The following is an 18,067-nucleotide window of genomic DNA, read 5'->3' on the forward strand; positions in this document are numbered from 1 at the left end:
ATTCTTTTACATTCTTGGCTCTTCGAAATTCCACGCTGCTGACATCTGAGATAGGTTTCATGCCAAGCTTTAGAAGAGCTTTGCGACTTTTCTTCTCGCTTCTACTTGGCTTTGAATACTCATTTCCAACTTCTCCTTCACCTACACAGCCATACACATAACATGAAAACAAAACCCTAAAACCGACCAGCACTATAACTGCGCAATTCTATCAAAGTGTTCCCACAATAGAGAAGCAAATTCACACTTCAGAGCTTAATCTAGGGCTTTAAGAACCTCAAAGTTTCAACAATTTCCAGTAAAAAGTGAGTTTTTTTTTCTGATTTCTACAAACCTCATTTTCAAAACCCTACAAGATGTTTATATATATACATAACTCAAAATCAAACGAACGAGCAAATTACCTCCGAAGTCCTCATCGTCTTCGTCATCGTCGTCTTCCTCATCCTCCACAACAACATCCTCTTCCTTCTGTTTTCCACCACAAACCATTATCAAAATCGACGATAACAAATCGCAAAAAAAAAATCGAACAGAGTTAAAAAAAAAAAAAAAAAAAAANAAAGGAGAACCTCGTGTTTCAACTGCTCTTTGATGGATTCAAACTGCGGCTTCTCTTCCTCCACAATTGCTCCTGGCATCTTTCTTTTTCTTCTTCTTCGCGCAGCTACAACCAAAAAGACCTTTACCTTTACCAGAGTGAGTGAGTGAGTGTCACAGAGAGATAAAACAAAGAGTATAAAAGGAGATCAATGATCCTCTGCTTCGCGGTTCACCGTATCTAAAACCCTAGTAGCTGTTAATTTCTAAAGCCCATTGGGCCTCATTCTCAAAAAACTTTGATTGGCGAATCAAAACACGTCTTCTTTTCTTTGTCTGTGATTATTTTTGGGAGGAATATTCATATTTGATGTCTGAATGTGTAAAACTTTGCTTTTGTTTTTTTTTGACTGGAATGGTCAACTAGTCAAAACAAATGAAACAACGTTCACAAATTTTTAACTAGAATTCTCAAAACCTTTGCTTTGTTTTAGATTCAAGAAGCAAAGACGAAAGGAAAATGGAAGAACAAAACGTATCTTTGTATGCAATGATTCTATCCAGCTCCTCTGTTCTTCCCATGGTTCTGAAGACAGCTATAGATCTTGGCCTCTTCGACATATTAGCTGAGTCTGGCCCTTCCTCTGCTTCTCAGATCGTGTCTTTATTGTCTAATCAGACACAAACACACCATGATTCTAGCTTGGTTGATCGGATTCTTCGTTTTCTTACGAGCTACTCTATACTCACATGTTCTGTTTCTACTGACCACGGTGAGCCATGTGCGTTCTATGGCTTAGCTCCTGTGGCCAAGTACTTCACCAATAACCAAGATGGAGGTGGTTCGTTAGCTCCGTTGGTGAATCTCTTTCAAGACAAGGTCGTGATTGATATGTGGTAACATCATTAAAAACATCCTAACTCATTTACTAGTTTGAAAACGTTATGATCTCTAACTGATGGTTGTATTTAACCATTAAAAGGTACAACCTTAAAGATTCTGTTCTTGAAGGAGGGATTCCATTCAACAAGACTCATGGTTCGAGCGCGGTTGAATTTGTAGGAAGAGATTCAAGATTCAGACAAGTGTTTCAAAGCTCCATGAAAGGCTTCAATGAAGTATTCATGGAAGAGTTTCTGAAGAGTTACAATGGTTTCGATGGTGTGAAGTCGTTGGTTGATGTTGGTGGTGGAGATGGCTCTATTCTCAGTAGAATCATCTCTAAACATCCTCACATCATTAAAGCTATTAACTTTGATTTACCCTCTGTAATCAACACTTCATCAGCTTCTTCAGGTATATACATACATACAAGTTCTTGCCAAAGATTCTGTTGTATTGTAAATGATATCAATGTCATATATTGTAGGAATTGAGTATGTTTCTGGAGACATGTTCACAAGCATTCCTAAAGGAGAAGCCATTTTCATGAAGGTATGCTTTTATCAAGTCTTAACATAATCATATACTTCATAAAGATAACATTGTGTTTTGTTACAACTTACAACAGTGGATGCTCCATAGTTGGGACGATGAGCATTGCGTGAAGATACTTTCCAACTGTTATCAATCCTTACCTTCAAACGGGAAGGTGATTGTGGTGGATATGGTGATCCCGGATCTACCAGGAGACACTCTCTTAGACAGAAGCTTGTTTCAGTTTGAGTTGTTCATGATGAACATGAACCCATCAGGGAAAGAAAGAACAAAGAAAGAATTCGAGACTTTAGCTCGTCTCGCTGGATTTTCTAGTGTGCAAGTTCCATTTACATCTCTGTGTTTCTCAGTTGTAGAGTTCCACAAGAACGAGTGATATGTATTATTAATATTATTGGTTAAATATATACAGAGTCAGAACTAATTAAGGGTTCTGTTCCCTCTCTACTTGAATAGTTACATGAATGATTTTATGCTCTCTCTTTATATACTCAGTCACCTTCTCAAGCGTAGCGTCTGTGTCTGCCTCAGGCTTGATCCTAACATGGCAAGATAGAGAGACTTTGCCGACCGTTATAGACCAGATATGAAGCTCTTGGACCGCCGTTACTTCATCCATGTCGCATAGACCTGCTGAAAGTCTACTAGGATCGATCTCTCTTGGAGCAGTCTCCATCAGAATGTCAAGTAGCTTCCGCGTGGTACTCAAGGTTCTTACCAACGCCAGTACAGAGAAGATAAGTGTACAGATGAGATCGATGATCTTCAGTTTTGGCTTCCACCAGATAAGTCCAGCACTTATCATCACTCCTACATTTTGGAGCAGATCACCAATAACATGAAGATATGCTCCTAGTACATTTATATTCATTGTTTCTCCCTCGGCCTCCGTATCCTCCGTATGGTGATCATGATCATGATCATGGGAGTGTCCGTGATGACCATGGCCAAGAAGGAAGACCATTACGGAGTTGACGATGACTCCAAAGCAAGCAACTCCAAACATAAGAGGGCCTTTGATTTCTCTGTTCTGGTGGCAGAGCCTTATGATTGCTTCACACACAATCCACACATTGAGAGCCCAGGTAAGCAGGATGGATGCAAGATTCGCAAGAACCTCGATTCTGAAGTATCCGAAGGTCCGGTTTGGTGTTGCCTCCCACCTTGATGCGTATAACGAGAACAGTGAAATAGCAAAGCAGACAACATCCGATGATAGATGTGCGGCGTCCGTTAGAATGGCGAGGCTGTGCGCTTTCTTGCCCCCAACAACTTCAACGGTCATGAAAAGTAAACAGAGGATGATTGAAACTGAGAGCTTCTTCTTGGAGCTGGAGTTGTCCTCAGTGTCCTCGGCACTGTAATATCCGCAAGTGATCTCTCCACAAGTTATGATCCTCTCTGTCTCTGCAGTAGTTTCTCTGAGGATTTCAATCTCTCGCTCAACTGTCTGAATCTCCATAGCAATAAAAAAAAAAAGATAAAAAGATTAACTGAATCTAGTTTGGTGTGTGATGAGAGAGAAAGAAAGCAAAGTGTGAATCTGTTTCCATGGAAGGGCCTTTCGATTATATATATATATATATATATATATATATAGCTCAAAGTTTGTCTTTGATAACATGACAATTTAATGATGCCAATTGTTGTGCATGGGCTTAACTCTGTTACTCTTTGATAACGTGAAAATTCGATTATGCCAATTGTTGTGCATGGACGTTACTCAGTTACTCTTTGATAACATGACAATTCGATGATGCTACTTGATAAACGTAACCAGTTAGAGTTAAAGTGTGATTCTTTTTTTGGTAACATGACAATTCGATGATGCTACTTAGCTCGTTGAGCATAATCGTAACAGCTACATATATACTTGTTAGAGTTGATTTTGTTTTGTTAACATTGAAACAGCTAGAAGCTGTTTTTCCCATGGTTCTTATGATAGCACCCATAGATCTTGGACTCTTCGACATTATACCTCTGCTTCTCGAATTGCTTCTCTCTCTCTCATGTCTACTCAGACAAAAATCTTCATGATTAAAGATTAGTTAATCAGATTCTTTGATTCCTTGCAAGCTACTCCATCGTCCCCTGCCCTGTTTCCACTGAACACGGTGAGCCATGAGCGGTCTATGGCGAAGCAGTAAGCTCATCTTAACACTGTTTTCTTAACATGTGCTCGATGATCTATGCCCTGTAGTTGTGTTTATCGATTCATCTACATGATTTTAAGGTACAACCCTAAAGATTAAATAGGCCTTCCATTCAACAACTCTCACGGTTCAAGGGCGGTAGAATTGGTGGGAAGAGATTCATGAATGTTATAAAGACAACTTCAGTCATGGCTCTAACTTGAATATACAAACTTAATTTCTTAGAATAAAAAAGCTTAATTTCTTATAAAGAACTTCTTTGATAACTTGATCATGTTTACAGAGAGAATACAAACAACTTGTATCAACTTATTTGCCAATGCTCTCAAATAAACGACGACTCTGTCCCGGGCGAGCAATAGTAAATTGGTCATCATCATCTAAAAGATGAAAAGCATTAAATTTATTAATACTCTCAAACGAAGGACGATCTTGTAGCGGGCGAGCAATGGTCCTTACACGATGATGAACCTTTCTAGACGATGCTTCTGTGCTCGTGGGGTTAGGTTTCTGCTCTGGCGGTGGTGGGCTTATAGATGTTGCAACATATATTTTCTTAATAATATTAAAACTAAGATCCTCTACATGGTCTACAAAGGCGTAAACTAGACACGGCTTGGCAAACACTTCATAGTCACCGAGGATTTCAACGCGTTGGATAATGTTCCTTTCAGGATTGAAGTAGAAAACATAAAACGGTTTAGATGTTAGGGTGTCCAAAAAAACAATATCACCTTTAGCAGTAACTCCAGCAACAGAGAAATAGTAGGAATCACGGAATTGATTCTTCGGCAAAGTGTAGGCATTTTTGGACCATTCTTGTTTCTCGGCATCCTTTAGAACCCACATACACAAGGTAAGGGTACGCCATGGACCAATGTAGTGACACTTCCAAATAATCCCACCTAATTTACCCTTATAGTTAATCAGTTGTGGTACTTCTTCACCAAAGGATTTTGCGTCAATAAACTTAAATTTCTCAGATCTAACATCAAAGCAAACAATCAACAAAGTCGGTGTTCCGTCAATTGGTTCATCTACAGCTAAGTAAGACAAGTAACACAAAACCCCATTGATGCATATCTCTTTCTCTATAGGCTCAGAATGGGCTAAGGGACATTGGATCTTCCTCCACTTCATTTTTCCGGTACCTAATGTCAGAACATGGTGTACGCATCCATGACTCATGCGCAATACCTTGAATTGTTTGTCAATCGGATCAAACCCTAAAAGGCTTCTTATCTCTTTGTACGTTACCAGTTGTGAGATGGAATATTGTCCCGTGATAGGGTTACATATCACCCGCAGTGGAGCCATACCCTTCTTTTGGATCCACATTTTATTAAAAAATATCAAACCAGAAACATAGCTACAATCGTATTTCTGTTGGCTTATGTCTTCAGAAAACTTCATATGAAAATCGGCGGCAGCTACTACAGGAGACGAAGACTTCTCATAAAGATTATTATGATCAGGCTGAGGCGCTGAGAAGAAGAGCCACTCACCGTTTCTTTTGACACCAAATAAGAGACGTGGATATTCCGTGGACTTGGTCAAGAACAACTCGGTGAAATATGGACAGCCAAGCGTGGACCTCCATAGCTTCGACACGCAACAACACCTCCCGACTGACTTTGCAGACAACCTCGAGAATATCTCGAGGACGAGATCAATCGGGATGGAATCTAAATTTTCTCCTCTATTCATTAATTATCTGTTCGAAACTCTTTACCAGGAATTGAAGGAAATTGCTTAGCCTCCACGCTAAACCTCATTCATAACAACATATTTTATAGTGTTTGAGTTTTAACCTAGTTAAACAGTACACAGACAATGGCAGTCTTAATCAACATAGCCCAATTATTTGGGCCTTGACATGCTTCTGGCCCAGTTGGCCTCTTACCTTCTTCCACAACACAAAAACACAAGACTTTCTTCTTCCTTTTTTCCTTCTGCAACTTCTTCTTCTTCTAATTCTCTTCTTCCTATACTTGATTCTTTGTAACAGATTAATCAAAGATGAGATTCCAACAGGAATATCACGCAGCCACAGTGGGAACCCACTAAAAATTTTCAATGAGATCAGACCACATCTCATTATATTTTAATTGTAAAATATAATGTCTAACCAGTCTTTTGTAACCCAAACCGACATAAATCTAAATCCAAACTCTAACAACTCTTTTGTAAACCCAAGCCGACATATAGTTTTGTCTAATTGTAAAATCTAACCACTTTTTTGTAACCTCAAACCGACGTATAATTTCGTTTAATTGTAAAATCTAAAGTCTAAAGCCTAACCATTCTTTTATAAACCCAAACCGACATATAATTTTTGTAATTATAAAATTTAAATCCTAATTTTTTTTTATAAATCCAAACCAACATAATTTCCTTCATAAAAATTTACAGAATTTGTTTTACTTAATTTGTTTTGTCTTTTTATTTTTAATTTTGATTTACTTTTTAAAATATAATATGACATGGCGTATTATTATATTTTGATTGGTTAATTAAGAGGAGGTGAATAAGAGAGGTTCACCCTACGGATGAACTCATGAATTTTTCGATTATGATTTTGTTAACGTTAAAATACATGATCTGACGAATTTACCCTAAGGACAAAAGAAATAATTATTGGCTCAGCAACGACATTTCAGTTAAATTTCTTGGGATAAAAGGAAGTTCCTTTAATTTCTTTTTTCTTGAAGTCTATATATATTAGGAGTGGGTATCATTAGATATACAACAAAACCAAAGCCTCTCTCTCTATCTTTACATAATCCGATATCCAAATTTGTGTGAGTTTTAATAACCCTAGCTATCTGAAAAAGATCTTTGACGAAGAGATTCAAGTTCTGCTTCATGTATCATAAAATTAAATCAATTGGCGAGTATGAGAAATCACGAAAACCCTAAGTTACGAATGGAAGCTAACCTCTTGTTCAACTCATGGATGAAGACTCTTTACTCCAGCGGAAGAAGAAACTCTTCTACTCGCACCAAACCTCGATCTAGGTCTCGAGAGGAAACCACAAAGATTAAACAAATTGATGATGATCGCAAGTCCTTTTCAGTTCAGGGAAAGAAACGCCGACGTCTTGTAAAATTATCTGACTTGAAGAGCGTGAGGGACAACAATACTACCATATCTATTCAAACCAAGATTCATCATCTAAAACAAAACAAGCATGATGCTTCTGTTCAAGTATTGGACAAAACATACGATCAGAGATCTAACCCTCTTGAAACGGGAGAGATTCAACACAAGCCTGAATTTTTCTTTGGAGAGCAGCCACTTTCCAACATTTATATTTATTATTCTATCAAAACACCTATAAGTTTTCAGAAATCAAAACCATTAAAATTGAAGAAAAAAAACTTAAACGACCCATTGATGTGAATTAACTGACTTTGAAAATGAAAACTTCTAAAAAAACTAAACAAAATCTATATATACATTTCTGGTGATATTTATGAAATAAATCATGAAGTTGACACTTATTTACAGGGAATGCCATTGACATTAATTTTTAAATATTTAAAATTTAATGTATAAATTTTAACAACCAAGATTTACATTTTATAGAAATCTACACATTAACACAATTAATTGTCGATCTCCTAGCCGATTTCACGGCTCTTCCTTCTCTCTGATATTTTTCGAAATGATTTTTAGAAACAAACCCGATATTACAAGATATCTCTTTCCATCTTTTCCTCTAATATCTGTAAAAATCAAATTAAAGAAACAATGATAAATGCCAAAGAGTATAATATTCCTTCAATCTTCCAAAATAAAACCGATTACAAAAGATTTTATACCTAATTAGTTTCTAAAAGCCGTGATTTTGGCATCGAAGGATTATAAGAATTATCGACCTAATTATTAAACTATAAACTACCCTAAACCATCACGCCAATTACAATCATCAACAATACAAAACACACAAAAGTTTACTTAAAACCTTGAAGATCGCCTTAGTTCTCTTCACAATGGTTGCTACTTTTGCTTTCCTCAGATCTTACAAAACAGCTTGGAGGGTTCATCCTCCATTCGTAGCATCTGTACACACAAGCCATTGGTGAAACTCTTGAAGATGGTTTTGTCAGATGAAGTGAAAGATCAACCTATTAAATACGACTACTAATACAGTTTTCTTTATTCATTTCAGGGTACAAAAATTCATTCCTTAGTAAAGAAGGATTTGGTTTCCAAATATGTGAATAGGCTCCACGTTGGTGATTGGGTTTTCATTAAGACATTTGGGGGAAGAAGGTAATCATAAAGGTTGATGATTAGAACTTAAACATCTTGCTCTCTTTCTATGCTTTATTTGATTTTTTAAAGGGTGAGTTACTAGAATATTACATAAAAGCTTCCTTTTTACAAAAGTAACACACAATTGTTGGTAATTACTAGAATAAACTTTGTACCCATACTACCCTTGAAACTAGTGTTGAGAAAAAACGTAATTACGTCTAATGCCATTAGTGGAAAAAAAAATATTGGGAACTGAGAGAAAGTCTACCGATTCTTTGATGGTACATTTATATAGGTGGCTGATTAAATGTGTACGTCAGATATTTTTGGTACACTTAGTTGTAGTCTTGGTACACTTATCGGTCAACGTAGATGGTACACTTAGTTGTAGTGTTGGTACACTTATCGGTGGACGTATATGTGTATCAAAAACTAAGTGTACCAAAAATATCTGACGTACACCTTCAACAGTCAATATGACCCAAAAGATATTTATGGTAGACTAATGGCCTGTTGCGACAGATTTATGCGACAGACCTCATCCTTTACAGATATTTTTGGTATACTTTATTTGTTTTTCTCAATAGTTTTCGTAGTGTATTGGTAGACTTCTAGTCTGTGGTAGATTTAGTAGGCATTTTTGACAGCTGTAAAGTCTTACCAGAATAATACGAATTTGTTTGAGCTGGCAAAGACAGTCTAGCGTTGCGATAGACTTATTGGGGATAGATCTAAACACATTTGCTGTTCTTCCGATTAATGGTGTTCATGTAATAAAGTTTGTAGCATATTCATCAATCGTGTTCTATTTATCGGCCGGAGCAAACGTCTTTTTCCTACTCAGTTTCGGAAATCTTTCTTCTGGGTTCATCCATGGAAGAGCAAGATATCGTTTCGGAAATCTATATAACTCACTTTTTATAGGTTTTTAATTTAAAAATCAGATGTTGAGACAAAAATCTATAATAGTTGAGTAAAAACCCCACAAGTGAAACAAAAAAAATAGACATAAGTCGTGAAAAAATAAAGTGAGGCAGAGGAAATTAGGGTTTTCAGTCGTATGTTAGAGGTAGAAGACGAGGATATTCTGGTAATTTCGGGTTCATTAAACCTAAAATTGAACGTGTACGTACATATAAACGTGTACGTACATAATCATGAGTCATCATTCTCATCATCTTAAGTCTCAGCTTATGGCTTTTCCTGAAGAGGAAGAAGCTACTAGAAGTTCTTGAAGATTGGGAGGTACAGGTTGGTTCTCATAGGTTTGCTTTTAAAGACTTGTGTAACCGATCTAAAAGAATGTTATCATAGATTGTAAAATTGTCTAGTACCAAACAAAAAAGCAGCTCTGGAACAAAAAATTTTAAAAATACGCATTGAAAAATAACTTGTGTAACTGATCTAAAAGTATATTATCATAGACTGTAAAATTAAAAAAAAATACAAGTCTGCTGGGAATCGAACCCAGAACTCTGGTTTCATAGACCAGCGCCTTATCCATTGGGCCACTGAGTCTTTTTGATTATCATGTCTTTCTATTGTTTATAAGGCAATACATTGTATCCTTCAGTAAAGAATTTAAACAGGCCGAACTCAAACATCAACTCAGCCCGTTTGATTATAGTTTTGAATTTCTCAATACGAAATTGAAACAAAATCTAGACTTGAACAAAGAATACTGAGCAAAACACTTTGTGTTTAGAAGAAAAAAATTAGGAAGAATCGAATTCATGAAAACAACGTTAATAATCTCAAGTAGCATCAAGCTTTCATGGATAGTCATAGTCTAACAACTGTAGAAAACTAAATTCACCAGCAACTTATTACTTAGGTACACAATTCAGGGCTAACTCAACTCAGTCTCCATGGAGTGTTGCAAAACCCCAGAAGGAAAGAATAAAGATTGCCTATTCAGTCATCAATCCTACAAAAGAGGATAAGTAGTACGGTAGCTTTTAAACCTTGCTTATCCTCAAACAACTCTGCTAGTTTCTGCACCTTCCCCGGACGAGGATCTTGTGATTTATCTTCTCCCTCATAAGCTGCAACATGAACTCCAAGAGCCGCACGACCTGACGGATCAAGATTCTGTGACCAAGCTGCGTCCCACTCTACAGCTTTTTCTGTACTACATGCCACACTTGGACCTCCTGGTACAGTCGCTCTAGCTGCACTCTGCTCATTTGTATATTACGAAAAACATATCAGAAGCAAAGATCAAGACAATCAAGGCGACAAAGTTAGTTATGTGGATGAAATCATTACCTTAGGGAAGAACTTTTCAAAGATGGTTCTGTAGTAGTAAGCTTCTTTTGTCATAGGTGTGTTATCAGGGAAGACAAAGCTTGCGTTCATCAGCATTGTGTCAGAGACCTTACCAAGAGAGAAATGAAAGCATCACATTATCAAACTGTGACTTAAGATTCTATATATGAATAAAAAGAGATATCTGATTACATGTTTGTTTGCATGATCTTTTCGACCATCAATCCAGCTGTATCCTACTCCATCACTGAACTGTTCTTTCTGCCTGTATAGAATGTGCTGCATTTACCCCAAAAAGTTAAAAGTTATTAGCAAAGCTGGAAAATTTTCATCAAGGCTGCAGGAAGCACAAAGTTTTTGTTATAAAACCTTTGGTAGANCTTTTCAAAGATGGTTCTGTAGTAGTAAGCTTCTTTTGTCATAGGTGTGTTATCAGGAAAGACAAAGCTTGCGTTCATCAGCATTGTGTCAGAGACCTTACCAAGAGAGAAATGAAAGCATCACATTATCACATTAGAATGTGCTGCATTTACCCTAAAAAGTTAAAAGTTATTAGCAAAGCTGGAAAAATTTCATCAAGGCTGCAGGAAGCACAAAGTTTTTGTTATAAAACCTTTGGTAGATAAGGGTTTTTCTCATCATCGAATGCATTGCGTAACACCTATTTCTCGATCCTTCCGAGATCAGGCCTTATCTGCATATACAGTTTACACCACATTTATCACCAATTTTGAACTAAGAAGACAAAACATCTGCTCAGGTTGTAACTAAGAAGACTAAATGAGTCCCGGAAAAGGGTTTTTAGTCTAGAAACATTAGATGATATTAGCATGCCAACAATATTGAGAGCTTCTTTTTAAATAAATATCAAGAAAAGAATAGAGTAAGATAGATCAACACAAAACTTTCATTATCTTAAGAAAAATAAATGCATATGAAGAAGATTCATCATAAAAGAGAGGAGCCAGTGTTTACCTTCTGATGGTTCTGGTATATATTTAGCTGTCCAATATTTCTGCAACACAAATAATAAAAATTGTACACATTTACCAACAGATTATTATGAGGATTAGCATGAAACAAGTTATTGGAAAAAAAAAAAGAAAAACTAAACCTGCAAATGACTTTTGACATGATATATAGTCAAACCTTAGACATTCATATGCTTCAACACACCCTTAGGAGTTGCTTCTGCGATAAAAATAAGAGACTGAATCAGGACAAATAGAACTTCATGATCTATTCAAAGTCAAGAATCAACCAAGAAGCAGAGAGAGAGAGAGAGAGAGAGAGAGAGAGATACTTACTTCCACCGCCACCGAGCTGGTTAACAGCGTCAAGAAAAACCTCATGAAGTTCAGGTGTCCAACTCATACGTCTCTTAGCTGCTGCATTGATTTGTTGTTTGTTTGTAGTACTCAAGAAGAGACAAGACCTCAGGCATCGATGGTCTAACTTTAACCTCTCCAATACATTGTAAAGCCAAGAAAGACATCATAAACGCTGCTTTCTGAGACATCATAAAAGCCACTCCTTGTGTCCCTGAAACCCTTTTACCCCATAGACCAAGAAAACCTAACTGAAAAAACCAAAGCCGATCATCGCAATCAACTAGCTATTTTTATTTTAGTTCTAACAGATTTGCTCAATTCTGTTCAGGAATCAGCACAAACCCTAAGTGATATATAACAAAGCTATTCTCCCAAATTTCACAACACAATCGTCTCTTCAATTTCGCTTCATATCAATGGAATCGAAACGCACATAATGAATCGGAGAAAAAAAAAAAGAGACTCACATGGAAAAACTCAAGCTGGTCTTCAAGGTTCTCAAGAGCGGTTCGAGTAGCGTTAAGACTCTTTGCCTCACGCATCGTGGAGTCGTTATCGTCAACGGCGAATCCTTTGATGAAAACATAACCCGGTTGCTTATCATCTCCGCCGTGATTATGAGTCGTCTTCCTCTTCTCCGATCGATTCGAAGGTTTAACGGATTTGAGAAAGTGAGAACGCGAAATCAAGTGAATCTCATCGCTAAGTTTGTCATATAGATCCCAGATTTTCTCAAGAACAGCTTCGATTTCTTCGATCTCCATTTCTCCCATTTCATTGACACACACACAAACAAAAAAGAGGGAAACAAAAAAACAGAAATAAAGCAAAAGAACAAACAAAAAAAGCAAAAAAGTAGATCATCGCAATCATCTCGAAAAGCTAGAAGAAATGGTGTGGTTTGTGGAGAGACTTACTTTGCAAGTAGGATTTTTTGTTAGGGTTTTCACGAAGATCTGAATCTTTTTGAGGCTACGGCTGCACCAAAGTTAATCGAAATTTGATGATTTTTAATTATTTTTTCTAATTATAAAAGACCAGAAACAGGGGCTACCCGAGCTAATGATAGAGGCAAGAACATTTTCCGGCCAGGGCCTGACTAATTATAAATGGCATAAAACGTAATAAAATACACGATTCTATACCTTACAAACTTTTATGTGTTATTTTAGTAAGTCGAAAATCTCAACGTGTTAGTTTAGTTATAAAGCTACTTTTATGTAATATTCTGTTGTAAAACACTTAGTGGACTCCATTGACCGGCCCATCTACCGTGTGTGTTATGTGTCTCGGCCTCTTAGGCCCATCGGTCCATTAGTCTAAGTCTTATGTCGGTCTAATGTAATCCCTATAAATATGTAACCTCGATCATACATTCATTAATAAGAACAAGAGATTTCATCCCTAAATCCTCTAGTTTACAACATATTCTAGGTAATTTCCCTTTTTTAAATTACTTATCTAATCAACATATAAGTCATGTTAACTAAACAAAACCATCTACGTGGCTCTTGTTGTGGGTCGAGTCTAAAACTCCGATTGATGAACTACTTATAACACATATTTTTTTTTCTCACTTTCTTTTCTTTTTTTGGGTCATAACGCAGTCTGTAACGAAATGAAAATCAACTGGATAACCATGTTCACAAGCATCGTGAGGTTAGAGGTCTCGGATCACAAGTAAAGAAGAACAAAGGTTTGCGTGGAAAAGGTCATAACAACCCACACTTAGAGCTACTTGGGAAGAAAAACAACTTCTAACCCTGTTACCATTGATTCTTGGGGCATTCTCAAATATACCTTTTTTCCATGCCCCTTTTTTAAAATATCCTTCCATGTTGACCATTTTTAAAACTACTATTTTTATGTACAAAATGACCAAATTACCCTTTCTTTGATTGACAGCAAGAATGTACAATCATCAAGATCGAAAAAATTTCCTGCCAAAAAATAAAAAAAAATCCACCAAAAAATGAAAAATTTCCCCGCAAAAACAATAATTCCGCAAAAATCAAAAAATTTTCCCACCAAAAAATGAAAAAAAATCTCGCCAAAATTGGATTTTCCCGCCAAAAATTTTGAATTTTTTATCTTTTAAAAACCTTGTAAAAGGCTTTTAAAAGCGTTTACAAGGTTTTTAAAAAGTTTTTATAAAAAAAATCTCTTAAAAACTTTTTAATTTAAAAACATTTTAAAAACCTTATAAAGACCTTAAAAAAACTTGTAAACGCTTTTAAAAACATTTTAATAACCTTTTAAAAATCTTGTAAACGCTTTAAGAAATAGTTTAATAACCTTTTAAAAATATTGTAAATGCTTTTAAAAACCTTACAAGGTTGTAAACCTTTTAAAAACCTTGTAAAAGCCTTGTAAATTTTTTTTAGCGGGAAATTTTTTGGCGGGAAATTTTTTTTGTCGAAATTCTTTGTCAAACTTTTTTTGATCAAATTTTTTTTTTGCGAGAATTTTTTTTCGAAATTTTTTTGGCGGGAAAGTATGTTGGAAAAATTTGTTTTTCATTTTATTGATTAAATTAATTTTCTTGTAAGTGTAAAATGATCATTAAAAAATAAGGGATGACAAAAATAAAAATGACAAAAAGGGGGTATTTTTGAAAAAGGTATTTCTAACAAATTCCCTTAGGGGGGTGTATTGAAATAATGATTTTGGAGGATTTGATGGGATTTAGAAAATTTGAAATTTTGATAGATTTTAGGGAAGTTGATATGATTTATAGTAAAATTCTTTGAAATCCCACCTAAAACCATGAGATTTGGATTTGTGTATTTTTAACTAAACAAATCCTCTCAAATCCTCCAAAATCCCTACAACTTATTAAAATCCAAATCCACAAACTGTTTTGAATAACAGTGGATTTTAAAGTAGATTTTAAAATCATCATTTCAATAACAGTGGATTTCAAGAGACTTTTTAAAATTCATGATTGAATAACATAGGATTTGTAACTTTTACACAAATCACTTAAAATGTCAAGTTGAATACACCCCCCCTAAATCTTTTGAACATAAAATAATTTCCATTAGTCAAGCCTACAAGCCTAATTCAATCAGTGATTTCATATTGAAAGCAACTCCCAATCGCTAATCTACAATGTTTTTCAATATTAACATCTCTATTCTTGCACTTGATGTCCTATTTCATACCTAAAATGAAAGTGGGATCGAAAAAACAAAATTACGAAGAAAGAACAAGTCTCTTACCAATATAACTGATATGAAAAGAAAAACAGTCAAACACTTTTCTTTTCATTCCATAGTGAAAAATATATATATATTAAAGTGTTAGATTATTTATATATAAAACAAACAAAATTATCAACACCAAATTATCCTTTAATGATATTTTTAAATTTAGCAATATAATTTAAATACTATTAACACTAAAATAGAAAGAAAAAAAAAAGAACAAAAACAAAAAAAGTATTATTCAAAAGCGATACTTAATAATTCTACATATAGTTCCTATATTTTAAAACACATAGTCATTGTACACTATATAATATATAGATATAAGAGTTGTACATTTAATAAATACAAAATATTAACTATATATACACTTATACAATAAGTCTACTAAACTAATAGTATATTTCTTTTCTTTTTTAAATAAATTTAACCCCGCGGTGTACCGCGGGTTCCTATCTAGTTATGTTTGATGAGTGAGGTTGGTGAGAATGAAAATTTCTCTTTTGGTTCAACTTGATATTCTATTTGTATTAAATTTAATCAGTACCACAAATAATTTATATTCGATTACATTTTTAACATTATATACACATCAAAACTGTCTTAACAATTAAATATGATAATGTTTTAAACAGTTCAGTCCTAAAGTTTCATCCATTTAATACACGTTTTACATTTTACACACGAAGTTTTCAAAAACCAAATCAGTGAAATTGAAAAAAAAAATCTTAAAAGATCCATTGATGTGAATTGTGATAAGCTCAAATTAAACCCTAGAGCTACTCTTTCAAATTAAGAGGTCAATGCAGTACTTTGGGGTCGAATTCCACAAGGACTCAAGATCAAACACAATGGATTATAGAGTTTTATAATTATGCTAAACAAATTAAATTGAATTAAAATAAAAACAATGCAAAATATTAAATAAAACTGTTGTAAATTCAGAAGATCAAAAAGCTAGGCCTAGGGAATTTCTCAGGAAATTATGAAGTATTAAATCAATCAATAAATTATGATTCAAACAATTAAGAACAGATCTAGAACTCTAAACACTTTTGTAAATTAAATTAGTTCTCACTGCAAATAATATCTAAATTTAAAACCAGAAAATCCAAATCTCTTTGTAAAATTCTAGGTAATAAATCAGCAATAAAATCAGGTTTAGATTGTTCACAAAATTATTAAATCAAATCTCTTTGCAAGAAATAATTTTGCTCATCAAAAGGTTTTATCAGGAAAATCAATTATATTCTCATATCAATTTATTTTCCTAAAGTATTAATTCTAGATGGCCAATCAAGGATTAATATGAAGAACAACCTAAGATGAAGATCTAGATAGATAATGAATCCTAAATAAACAGATCTAATAATTCATAAAATCCCTGTGAAAAACCCTAAACCTAACAAGCAAACTACTCAGACATAATCAATGAAGAACAAGACATGATTCTGAATAATAAGCAATTGAGATTAAAAGAGTAAGAAAGGAGTTTAAGAATTCTTCTCTCAAAGCAGTTCAGATCTCTCTCTCCAATAGCTCTCAAAAATCTCTCAGGGTTGCAGAAAAATAAAACTTGCTAGAATAAAACTTAAGGGTTTGGAAAACCTAAAAACTATATATATATGTCCTAAAACACGTCAGGGACTAGTCTTGCAAATATGGAAAACTTCGGGCAACTTTGTAAAACTTCCAAATTTGGCTCTCTCGTCGGTTTGGACTGGGTGTCGATCGATGCTAAGGCAGTGTCGATCGACACCATCTCCTCTGATCGATTCCAAGTTGATTTCTTGCGGATTATTGCTCCAAACTGATCCAAATTGCTCCACTTTGCTCCTTTCATGCTAAAAACCTGTAAAGACTCAAAAACAATCTAGAAACAAATGAAAAGACACTAAAAGACTCCTTATATCATGGTTAAAAACCACAAAAACCATGATATATCAACTCCCCCAGACTTAGCCTTTGCTTGCCCTCAAGCAAAACATAAACTTAGACCTGTGAAAGAGGTTTGAAAACAGGGAACTCACTCAACTGCATAATGATTCTTTTTTGCACTCTTCATTTACCTGACTCAAGAACTTACTTCTTATACTCAACCATGATAAGCATCAACATTCCTTACTCAAATCCCACAATCCCTTGGAATCTCTGAAATCTCCATTGTCATCTCATTAGTCAATATTAAAGCATAAATAAGGTGAATTCTTACCTTGGGTGTATTGATCAGTGGCATGTGGACTCTCTTCAGGCCAAGACATTCTTCTTACATCTCCTTTCCTCTCCCTTTTCTCACTTCCATTCTTTTTTTTTCTTTTTTTTTTCAAAGGTGTAAGCGAATACCGGGGTCATCAGTAATTTACCTACCCCTCGCTTCCAAGCTTTGTGTGATCATTTGACTCAAGAATAGAATAATGAGGTCACTGGTAATTTACCTACCTCTCTAAACTGATCAAAATCATCTCATCTTTTATTCTCTCTTTTTCTGATTCTTTTTTTAAATAACTAAGGGGAAGAGAGTGGGGAGACATACTTTGAAAAATTGCATTGTCTTGTATGGCCTAAAGAAGAATTCTAGTCCACTGATTTCCAACCCCAAAGTAAGAGATTAAGTCCGGTTAAAATCCTGATAAAAGTTGAGACAACGTTAGATCAATCAGATATCCATTGAATAAGGGCTTTCAGGATTGTTGATAAGGCTCATAGTCTTTCTAAGCTTCAGTTCTGAGATCAAGCATAAACAAGTAATCATTAGAGTGTTAGCCAAATAAGAGAAATCATTAGTCAAGATCATAATTCCCAAAGATAAAAAGAAAAATTTTGAAAAATTTGACTCAAACTTTATGGTTTTGACTGACACAACTGAA

At 34.9% G+C, this 18,067-nt stretch overlaps 2 protein-coding genes, 1 long non-coding RNA gene, 1 other non-coding gene and 1 pseudogene across 5 annotated transcripts; 1 reads left to right on the forward strand and 4 right to left on the reverse strand.

The window, feature by feature from the left end:
• The window catches only part of LOC104757677, a 1,589-nt pseudogene extending 875 nt beyond the window's left edge, over window positions 1-714 (reverse strand).
• On the forward strand, window positions 957-2,413 carry LOC104757680 (flavone 3'-O-methyltransferase 1-like). 2 transcript variants are annotated; one of them, XM_010480431.1, is made up of 4 exons: window positions 957-1,437; window positions 1,524-1,837; window positions 1,911-1,975; window positions 2,052-2,413. In XM_010480431.1, exons 1-4 carry the CDS (start codon window positions 1,061-1,063, stop codon window positions 2,352-2,354), a joined length of 1,059 nt encoding a protein of 352 aa, XP_010478733.1. In that variant the 5' UTR covers window positions 957-1,060; the 3' UTR covers window positions 2,355-2,413. The 2 variants fall into 2 exon arrangements, with proteins under 2 accessions (XP_010478733.1, XP_019095030.1); XM_019239485.1 differs by having other exon boundaries at window positions 2,020-2,088.
• On the reverse strand, window positions 2,395-5,838 carry LOC104757679 (putative F-box protein At1g33020). The gene is given in 2 exon segments (XM_010480430.2): window positions 2,395-2,648; window positions 4,441-5,838. Coding segments are annotated over 2 exon segments (1,644 nt in total). The 3' UTR covers window positions 2,395-2,402.
• On the reverse strand, window positions 9,842-9,913 carry TRNAH-AUG. The gene has a single exon. It is a non-coding gene; the product is annotated as a tRNA-His (tRNA).
• Window positions 10,075-12,035, reverse strand: LOC104757681. Its single transcript, XR_002036125.1, has 7 exons — window positions 11,971-12,035; window positions 11,778-11,854; window positions 11,639-11,678; window positions 11,277-11,357; window positions 10,856-10,942; window positions 10,664-10,771; window positions 10,075-10,573 (listed from the first exon to the last, which is right to left on the reverse strand). It is a non-coding gene; the product is annotated as an uncharacterized LOC104757681 (long non-coding RNA).

Source organism: Camelina sativa, chromosome 17, assembly GCF_000633955.1.
Source record: "Camelina sativa cultivar DH55 chromosome 17, Cs, whole genome shotgun sequence".
Taxonomy (NCBI): Eukaryota; Viridiplantae; Streptophyta; class Magnoliopsida; order Brassicales; family Brassicaceae; genus Camelina; species Camelina sativa.

What these genes read in the sequence shown, in the direction of transcription:
- LOC104757680 (XM_010480431.1), top strand. Translation starts at nt 1,061, where the DNA reads ATGGAAGAACAAAACGTATCTTTGTATGCAATGATTCTATCCAGCTCC. An exon ending in CACTTCATCAGCTTCTTCAG is followed by an intron (nt 1,838 to 1,910) that starts GTATATACATAC and finishes CATATATTGTAG; the next exon opens with GAATTGAGTATGTTTCTGGA. An exon ending in GAGAAGCCATTTTCATGAAG is followed by an intron (nt 1,976 to 2,051) that starts GTATGCTTTTAT and finishes AACTTACAACAG; the next exon opens with TGGATGCTCCATAGTTGGGA.